Source organism: Aquarana catesbeiana, linkage group LG03 (genome assembly GCF_042186555.1).
Source record: "Aquarana catesbeiana isolate 2022-GZ linkage group LG03, ASM4218655v1, whole genome shotgun sequence".
Taxonomy (NCBI): Eukaryota; Metazoa; Chordata; class Amphibia; order Anura; family Ranidae; genus Aquarana; species Aquarana catesbeiana.
The window spans coordinates 693,475,764-693,486,381 of NC_133326.1; the positions used below are offsets into that span (position 1 = coordinate 693,475,764).

At 40.6% G+C, this 10,618-nt stretch overlaps 1 protein-coding gene across 1 annotated transcript; it reads left to right on the plus strand.

The window, feature by feature from the left end:
- Window positions 1-2,459: 2,459 nt before the first annotated feature.
- Window positions 2,460-3,410, plus strand: LOC141134800 (olfactory receptor 11L1-like). Its single transcript, XM_073624234.1, has one exon. The coding sequence runs from the start codon at window positions 2,460-2,462 to the stop codon at window positions 3,408-3,410; it is 951 nt and encodes a 316-aa protein (XP_073480335.1).
- The last annotated feature ends 7,208 nt before the right edge of the window (window positions 3,411-10,618 follow it).

Sequence of the window (10,618 nt, forward strand, 5' to 3'; positions counted from 1 at the left end):
ATTCATTGATCTTGCTCTACCTAATTTGGAATAAGATGTCCTGCCGTCTTCCTTCCCTTTTACTGTTCTACCTCCTGCTGCAATCAATGCAAACCAGTAATTAGTCGATTTCTTTGACCAGTCCACTCACCAGGAAGTACTTTCAAACCTCCTGGCTACCTCATTTACAACTTTGATGTTTGATATTCTTTTTCTAGGTGCTGATTTAGCTTATCTAGATTTTGTAACCCTCTCCCTCTCCTCCTCTCTCTCTATCTAGTGCTCCCCCTCATCCCTTTTCCTCCACATTCCACCATTCTGCGCTTCTCTTCCTTCCTCTTTTTCTCTCCCCTCTTTCATGTCGACTACAGTTCACTGATTTGAAGTTTTTAGCTTAATTAAGGCATTTCAGAGGCTGCTCTGACCCACTGGGTTGGATGTGATCTCTGGGAGATCTTACATCTATTCACTCCTCTCTGCCCTAATGGGTCACTGCCTGTATATGGAATATCTACTCTTGTTCTGTAGAGTGAATTGTGTATAAAGGCTACATCTACCTTTGCAGAAAAATTACTTTACCTTGTCATGTCTAATTATTTATGACTTTGGTATAATCTGTGCTGTAGTTTATATATTTGAAAAAAATCAATAAACAGTATAGAAACATAGGAAAGTGACAGAAGAAAAAGACCGAATAGTCCATCTAGTCGGCCCATTTTTTTTTTGTATCTTTGTTTTTGGAATTTCTTTTTTTGTTGTCTGAGTATAGATTTATGTTTGTCCGAAAAATGTTTGAAGCCATTTACTGTTAGGGCTCATGCACACTGAAGCTGGAAAAAAGCTGCTTTTACAGGCACATGAGCTTTTATTTCAGCTTGACGAAGATTGTACTTTTTTGGGCTCATTTGAACATTTTTATTGAGCTTATTTGAGATTCTTTGAGATGCTTTGCGCTTTTTTGAGCACAAGTGTATTTTTTTTTCTTTACAAACCCTCCCCTCAGCTCATTTTGCTAGTTTTTTATGCGTTTTTGAGCTTCTTTGAGCCTTTTCATTCTCTTTTTGCACTTTTTGTGTGGTTTTGGGCACTTAGGCGTCTTTTCTGCTTGAAAACTCCTCTCAAAATTGTAGGTTTGATGGGTTTTATTTTCTGCCTGTAAGAGCATATGCCTGTAAACTCCTGAAAAAGCCATAATGTGCATGGACACATTGGCTAAAATGGAGGGTAGTTTCCAGAAAGAAAAAGAGCTTAAAAAAGCTCAATAGCCTGTAGGAGCCGCTTCTTTGAGCTGCAGTGTGCTTAAGCCCTTAAATGTCTCACTACCTCTGCTGGAAGTTTATTCCAAGTATTATTTATACCAAGTATTTATATAAAAAAAAAAAATCATTCCATTCCATTCCATAGCAGTCTTCAATCCCCCTTGTATGAGGTGAACTTTTGACATGAGGTATCAAAGCCCTGCCTTTATCAAAATAATTTTCTACACAGTTACAAAGTGTAGAGCAAGGTATGGTAAGCCAGTAACAGGTAAAAGTTCAGCTACAGGTTACTAGTCCATTGTTCTTTGTTTTGCAATTTGAGCAAAGCTTCTGCAATTTAGCCTCCATTTCAAATGATGATTTAACTTACAGCTAACACATAGTTAAGAAATGGTCTGCTGAAATAAAAAAAAAAAAAATCTAAAAATTATTTCTTGATTTAACAATCACAATTGATCCCATGGAAATATTGCTAAGCCATTAAAACTCCCAGTGGTTGCATGCAATTTATTCTGCATTTATATAAAAGCCATGGTACTTTATATAATCAGACAAAACACCTAAGAGGAAATATGGATCTGCTATATTTAATTTGATCTTTATCTGTTGGTATTGCTGTTGTTTTAATTAATCTGTAGTTATTGGAAAATATGTACAATGTGTAGATTTAGAATACTAAAACTCAAGTCAAGTTATTTTCGATTTATTAATTTTATATTTTATTTTATTCATATTATTTTTTTTTTGCAAACTTGAACAATATTTACAAATTTTAACTACTGGGGGATCCTTAGCATTATGCAATTATTGCTAGCTAACAAGTAACTCTTTTCTTTCTTACTTTGACTCTGAAATGTGTAAAGTACAGTATTCTATGGAGATCGATTGACCAGTTTTGTCCCTAATAAAATTAGATCTGGTTGATTGCTGTGTGTAATTGCACTATGCATAGAACTTCTCTTGTTGGTTCTGTTTTTTTTTTTTTCATTTATATTTGTCTGTCATACCTTCTTTTCTTCCCCCTCTCCCTCACTTCCTTCTTTTTCTATTTCTTGCCTTCCTCTCTACCCACCTGCCTTTTTTATTCCAAAATTTTTTCCTTCTTTTCTTTCTCACCACTGACTCTCCCACCACCACCACCCACATACAAATTTGGTTGAAATTATTTTTATCTGCTAAACAAACTTGTTTCAAATAAATTTAAAATTCTGTTTTCAGGTTATGGATGAAAAAAATATGACTGTGATTACTGTGATCCACCTCTTGGGGTTTCATATTCTTCCAAGCATAACATTGTTGGTCTTCTTTCTCTTTCTTATATTTTATTGTGTGACAATATGTGGAAACCTCCTGATCATCATATTGGTGTCCTACAGCAAATCCCTCCATTCTCCCATGTACTTCTTCCTCTCCCAATTATCTGTATCAGATATCTTATTAACAACTGATGTTGTTCCTACCATGCTCCTTACTGTTTTAGAAAATTCTACTACTGTATCAGTTTCTGAATGTATCACCCAGTTCTATTTCTTTGCTGCAACAGAAAGTTTGGAGTGTCTTCTTCTGACAGTGATGTCTTATGACAGATATGTGGCCATCTGTAAACCATTGCATTATACTATGTTAATGAATCACCAATTTTGTTGGATAACAGTTATCATAAGTTGGAGTTTAAGTTTCTTAGCGGTATTGATTTACACTTTAACCATATCCACATTACAGTTTTGTGGTCCCAATATTATTGATCACTTTTTCTGTGATCTTGATCCAATCCTACAACTCTCCTGCTCTGACACCACCATCGTTCAACTAGAAGCAATGTCACTGAGTGTAATGTTTGCTGTAATCCCATTTTTTATCATAATTGTATCATATGTTTATATTATAGTCACTATTTTTGAAATCCCGTCTATTACTGGAAGGCAGAAAGTTTTCTCAACATGCAGTTCCCACCTGACAGTTGTCTCCATTTTTTATGGCACCATTGTTTGTGTGTATTTGATACCTAGTAGAGGACAATCAGGGAATATCACTAAATTCTTGTCATTACTATATACTGTAGCTACCCCATTGCTGAACCCAATTATATACAGCCTGAGGAATAAAGAATTGAAACAAGTTGCAGGAAAAATTAGTAACAACTTTTTAAACTTGAATGTCAAAAATAATTAAAACATTTAAAATTATGATCAAATAATTAAAGTGAATGTAATTGAATTGATTTGTTTCCCATTTTGGAAGGAGTGGGGGAAAGATTAAAACACATTTGTGTTCTTTTTTCTTTCTGGGTGCTTCCTGTCATAACTACAGTGGTTTCACCAGACAGAAAGTGTAGGAAAATCTGCGACAAGGAAACCAACAAAAATAAAAATCTAACAGGGTGTTAGTCTTCCCTTACTCACCAAAAGAAAAATAATTTCTATATATCTCTGTGTTACTGTTTTGCATGTTTGTGGTTTATGGCTCTATCTAACGTTTTTTCAGAAACCATTTTGCATAGAGAGAAGGCGGAGTTGAGGCCCAGGCCTTCCATCATAGCTAAAGCAGTACCCATTGTTTGCATTGTTGTTCCTGCTTGCATTTGCTTTACCAGAGTAGGGACACTCTTATGCCCTATACACATAATCAGACATTCCGACAACAACATCCATGTTTTTTTTTCCAATGGATGTTGGCTCAAACTTATCTTGCATACTCACGGTCACACAAATCTTGTCGGAAATTCTGAACGTCAAGAACGCGGTGACGTACATCACGTACGACGACACTAGAAAAGGGAAGTTCAATACCAAGTGCGCCACCCTTTGGGCTCCTTCTGCTAATCTCGTGTTAGTAGAAGTTTGGTGAGAGACAATTTGCGATTTTCAGCCTCGTTCTTTTCCGATCGTTACTGCTATTCAGTTTGTGCTTGTGGGTTCGTATGTGGTTTTCAGTGCTTGCCCCCCCAAAGCACACGTGAGGTCAGTATAAAATATATGGAGTACTTTGCGGGTAGGGGGGCCATTGATATGTCAGAAAATGTTTAATAAACATTTTCAAAATAAATGTTTTTATTCAAACTGAAAAAATATTTCCTTTGATTTACTGCTTGTTTCTTGTAGCTGTCTCCTAGGTTCTCCAAAGGGCTTATTTTTTTTGCCACTTTCTTCAATAGTGCAAACGTAATTTATTTGATACATGAGGTGACAATCTCCTCTTCTTCTCTATTATTATGTTGTGGGTCTGCTACACACACACCTTGTTTTTGTTGTTAATGTATGTAATGCATTACTGTTAAAAATATACATCATTTTCAGCACCATGAATGAATTTTGCAGAGTCACGAAAGTGGCATGATTGTGGCAAATTATAAAGCACTGTGGGAGTTATTTACTAAAGGCAAATCCACTTTGCACTGAAAGTGCACTTTTAGTGCAAAGTGGATTTGCCTTTAGTAAATAACCCTCATTTCAGTGTAAACACCAACTTAGTCCACAAAATGATATCGAGCATTGAAAGAAGAAGCCACACATTGTTGAGTAGAAAACATTTTACTCAAAGCACATTCACATGTGCATTAGAAAAGGGTTTTTGAACAAACCAACATATTTGTTGTATAACATGTTTAGGTTTTACAGTACAAATAGCCTTTTTTGGGTTAAACAGGCATGTTTAAAACCATAAACATACACAACTCAGGAACTTACAACTTTGACAAAGTGAAGGCAATATCAGACATTAGTATGTCCAAACTGTGTTGATACTGCCTTCATCAAATGGGGTGATGTCACCCCTGTGAAAGCCAAATTTTGAAGATGAACACATATTGGGACTCAAAATGTGGATTTCCCCCCTGATCCCATGCCTAATGTCAACATGTGCTAGCTCCCATCATGGGGGATCAATGGACGTGTTTTCGGGGGTGCAACCCCTTCCTCTCAGCTACTTTAGTTGCGAGGAAGGGGTTGCACCCACCAAAAGCGTACATTGATATTCCGTGATGGCAGATAGCACATGTTGACACACTGTGTGCATCTTCGAAATTTGGCTTTCATGATACTTAAAAAATTGTTAAAGAAAACAAAAATATGAACACTTTATGTGTTTTTTATATTCGGCCTAAAACATCAATTATGTTTTTTAGACTTTGTTCAATCTTCCTTGATCTTTTGTAAATCACGATTGCACATCATGATCTCCCCGATGAGGATGTGTGCACTTGTGGATGTTGTGGAAGAAGATTCACATTTCACAAGTGCATCACCTAAAATAAAAAAACACACAATGTATTATAAATATGCAGGCATCCATCTATTACTTAAAGCTGTGGTCTCAGACACTCACCTGTTGTGGTCACAATTTCGCCAACTTCCAAAACCTCTCCTTCCTCCACATCTTCTGGTTGTGTTGGTGCTGTTTCCCCTTCTTTAGAAAGGTTGTGGGGCCCTGGTGTCCTCAGATGTCCCGAGTCTATTTGCCCCTATGTGAATAAAAAAAAGGTATACTTGGCACACAGATATTTGAGGCCAGAAATAGTAATATGAAACATTGCTTGGAAGTGTCGTACAATTGTCTTTTTTGGCATAGTTCCAAGCTGAAGACATTATTTTTTCCCTTTCTAAAGCTGGAATACTTACTTTTTTGCGCAATTTTCACACATGGAGACACCCCTAGTATCCACTGGAGCACCTCTGTGGGACACCCTAAAAAGGTTGTTCTGGTGTCCCACACTAGTGCTCCTGCATCCAGATGTGTAAACAGCTGCTGAGTGTCCTCTCCTTACACTGAATCAAGTTTGCATTTCATTCTAGTACAAACCCATCTAGACAACAATGTCATAAACTTCTTTTAATACAAATATGCCTGAACAAATGTAGTTAACCTGTATCTGCCAAAAACATCGTATTAGTGGGCGAACGAACAATGTTTACTACGAATGATTACTGTGCCCCTGAACATGAAAGTTTGCATTTTAAACTGTACAACAGTAAAGAAAAGCACATGGAGCAGCATGCAAGTAATAATAATAATTATAATAATAATAGGAACACACGACAACTACTTACTTTTTTGAAGAATTCTCTTGATCTTTCTGTACTGATCGTGCTCCCTCAATTTCAAGTCTGACCAGCATTTCCTCAATTGATCCTGGGATCATCATACCCCAAAATTCCTGTGCAGACTTTTCACAACTTTAGCCATGATCTTGCCCTTTCTGATATTTGGGTTTGGGTAAGGTCCATGCTTCCCAGCATAGTCATCCCTCTTCAAGATGTCCACCATCTCCACTATCTCTATAAAGGACATATTGGAGGCCTTAAATCTCCTCCGGTATCAGGGCGTTCGTGGCTCCGGGCTTTCATCATTACTGCTCTCCTCTGCATGCACTTGCTCTTTCTCCGCCATGTGCTCTCCTACTGCGCTGAAAGACAAGGGGCGGGGAATAGACTAGAAAGAATGTCAGGGGCGGGTGGAGTTTCACGCATGCGCAGTGTATATAAAGCGAAAAAACACGCCTGCATCGTAAGTACGATCTGTGAGAGGAGGAAGGAGTATTGGAAGCGCTGATCATTAGAACAAAGGTACAATTTTAACTTGGTGCATCAGTGGCCTATACTGCTTATAGATTGAGGCCTATATTGGGACAAGATTAGGAGAGTTTAGCCTGACATTAGGGTTTGTGTTGTGTCTTGCAGAGAAAATGGATCTATTGAATGATCAGGACTGTATCCCCATATTCATTGATATGTACAGGGAGCTGCCCTGTCTGTGGCAGGTAAACCCCCCTTTTATAACAATAAAACAAAGAGGAAGGCAGCGCTGGATCAATTGCTGGAATTTGTGAAGCCAGTGATCCCCACGGCAGACATCCCCTATTTGAAGGCCCTAATTGGTGGCATGAAGAGCACTTATAATAGGTAGAACAAGAAGGTCCAGGATTCCCAGAGATCAGGAGCTGCAGCAGATGACATTTATGTCCCCAGGCTGTGGTACTATGACAGACTGCATTTTCTGGCAGGCCAGACTGAACCCAGGCCAGCACTCTACAGTCTTCCTTCAAGGCTTCCTTCCACCTCAGCTGAGGCTTCCGACATCCAACCTGGGCCTTCCAGCCAGGAAGAAGTGGAGGAGCCCAGCTTGAGCCAGGTATAGCATTGTTCAACATATTTCTAGTCAAATAATTAATGATGTTAACTAGATGTTATTATTGATCAGTAATTTCTGATTTTACAAAGTGTTTTACATATCAATAGACAGTAGTGGCCACAAATGATTGGGATAAGAATGAAAAATGCTGGGGTCAGAATTATAGTCTTTTCTATTTATTAACATTCAATTTGCAACAGTCATGAGCTGAAAATTGTGTGTGATTGATGAACCAAAAACTAAAAACTAAGTGGCAGCCAGGAGTTGGCCGGGCCCACTAGCCTACCCGAATCCAAGGTCCCTCCCCTCCGCCTTCCAAAAAAAGTCCCAGTAAGAGGAGTAACCTGGAGGAGGCACTTGGCCTATTTCAGGAGGCTACTGCGGCCCACAAAACCCCCCCAATATTCAAGAGGACTATGCCTACATGGCAGCCTGCAAAATGCAGGAAATGGAGGGGGGCCAATGCCTCTTATGTGAGGAAGTTATGTTACAAGCTCTAAATAAGGGGTTTAGGGGCAAACTCACAAGTCAAAGCCATGTTGGATTGTCACCTGCCACACTTTGCGGATTGTCACTTTGCCACATTACCTGCCCCATGTTGCGGATTGTCACTTGCCTGCCACCAGATGCAGATTGTCACTTGCCACACCTTGCGGATTGTCACTTGCCACGTCACCTGCCACATCTTGCGGATTGTCACTTGCCACGTCACCTGCCATACCTTGCGGATTGTCACTTGCCACGTCACCTGCCACACCTTATGGATTGTCACTTGCCACACGTTGCAGATTGTCATTTGCCACGTCACCTGCCACACCTTGCGGATTGTCACTTGCCACATGTTACAGATTGTCAGTTGTCACGTCACCTGCCACACATTGCAGATTGTCACTTGCCATGTCACCTGCCACACCTTGCAGATTGTCACTTGCCTGCTAAGGTGGTGTTTTGCTTGTCTGTTGCTGTCCCAGAGTCAGGCAGCAGAGAGATAATTTAATCTCTCTGCTACCCATGCTTCCTGCACAGTGAGGGCGGAAGTTACTGCAGGGATGCAGGGCAGGCGTGGGGCGGTGAGAGATGATATCATCTCTCTGCTTCTCTGCCCCCTGGCTAGCTAATTGGCCAGCTGCATGCTCACACCGAGTCTGCTTTCTTATTCTCACCCGCCCACACACACACTGAGCCAACCGGCCTGCCCGCCCGCAAACCACATCACCCGGCCTGCCCGCTCTCTCACCTACCTGTGGAGCCATTCGTGGAAGCACCACGGATCCGCCCGCTCTCACCCACCTGCAGAGACGCCCGCTCTCTCACCCGCCCGGCAACACATTTCTCGGGGGTGGCAATTGCCCCGTTGTCCCCCTGGATCCACCCCTGCCTCTCCCTACAGCAACTTTTTTACATTGACGATGAAGCTGCTCTGTACCCCTCCCTAATAGTGAAGGAGCTGGCTTACCTAAAAGCCCTTTCATTGGCCCTTCTAAACCTGCTAACTTCGGTTCAAATACCATGCAAGGCATTATTGCTTTTTTTTCTTCTGAATTTAGAGCCAGCAAATATGATGCCAACAGGATTTATTGTGAAACTGAGGCTGTGGCAAATATGAACAAAAATTTGAACGGTCATTAGTCATTTTATGTAATACACGTTTAGTCATTTTGTCAATTAGACATACTGTCTGCCCTAAATACCAGACATAGTAACTGGAAGAAAAGGTTCATCTTAATATGCTGTAGCTGGGTGCCTGTGAAACCAGTGAGAGTGGCAGGAAAAGTGATCAATGGGATTTATGTTCCTCCACGGATTCTTAGATTTGCAATCTAATGTAATGGCAGCAAAGATTTTGCAGTAAAGACAGAAAGTTCTTTACCCTGTGTTAGGAAAGCTCGTTCTGGGATTGGTTTTACTGGTAGTCTGATAGAGCTCTGGGAGGGACAGACTCCCAGTTCTGTGGACCGCATTTTGATGTTTTCTGTCTGAGTTTTGATTAAGACAGCAGATCCTAGCTCTCAGAGAGGGAGAGAATGTCTCCATTAGGGTTGCACCAATACCACTTTTTTAACCACTTAAAGTGGAGTTCCACCCAAAAGTGGAACTTCCACTCATCGGATCCCCCCCCCCTCCGGTGTCACAGTTGGCACCTTTCAGGGGGGAGGGGGGTGCAGATACCTGTATATTACAGGTATCTGTACCCACTTCCGGCATAGATAGCCGCAGAATCTGCGGTTATTTACGCGACTTCCTGTCCCCCCCGCTGTCTGCTGGGAAACACACAGGTCCCAGAGACAGCAGGGACCATCCGTATTGCGCTGCGCGACTCGCACATGCGCAGTAGGGAACCGGGAAGTGAAGCCGCACGGCTTCACTTTCTGATTCCCTTACCGAAGATGGAGGCAGCAGCACCCGAGGACCGAGAGATGGTTAGGCCTCGGGTGCCGACATCGCAGGCGCCCTGGACTGGTAAGTGTCCATGTTTTAAAAGTCAGCAGCTGCAGTATTTGTAGCTGCTGACTTTTAAAAAAAAAAAAATTTTGGCGGAGCTCCACTTTAAGCCCCGGACCATTTGGCTGGCCAAAGACCAGAGCACTTTTTGTGATTCGGCACTGCGTCGCTTTAACTGACAATTGCGCGGTCGTGCGACATGGTTCCCAAAATTGACGTCCTTTTTTTCCCACAAATAGAGCCTTCTTTTGGTGGTATTTGATCACCTCTGCAGTTTTTATTTTTTGCACTATAAACAAAAAAAAAGAGCGACAATTTTGAAAAAAGAGCAATATTTTTTACTTTTTGCTATAATAAATATCCCCAAAAAATAGATAAAAAAAACATTTTTTTTCCTCAGTTTAGGACGATACGTATTCTTCTACATATTTTTGGTGTTTGATTGGTTTGCGCAAAAGTTATAACGTTTACAAAATAGGGGATAGTTTTATGGCATTTTTATTAATATTTTTTTTTTTTACTAGTAATGGCAGCGATTTTTATTGTGACTGCGACATTATGGCAGACAGATCGGACACTTTTGGTGCTATTTTGGGACCATTCACATTTATACAGCGATCAGTGCGATTAAAAATGATTACTGCATTGATTACTGTGTAAATGTGACTGTCAGTGAAGGGGTTAACCACTAGGTGGGCTTTAAGGTTTAAGTGTGTCCTAGAGAGTGAACCTAACTGTGGGAGAGAGGGGCTACGTGTGACATGACACTGATCACCGCTCCCGATTACAATGCTTGTATACATTAGCATTTC

Coding starts and splice junctions, on each gene's coding strand:
- LOC141134800 (XM_073624234.1), top strand. CDS start 2,460: ATGGATGAAAAAAATATGACTGTGATTACTGTGATCCACCTCTTGGGG.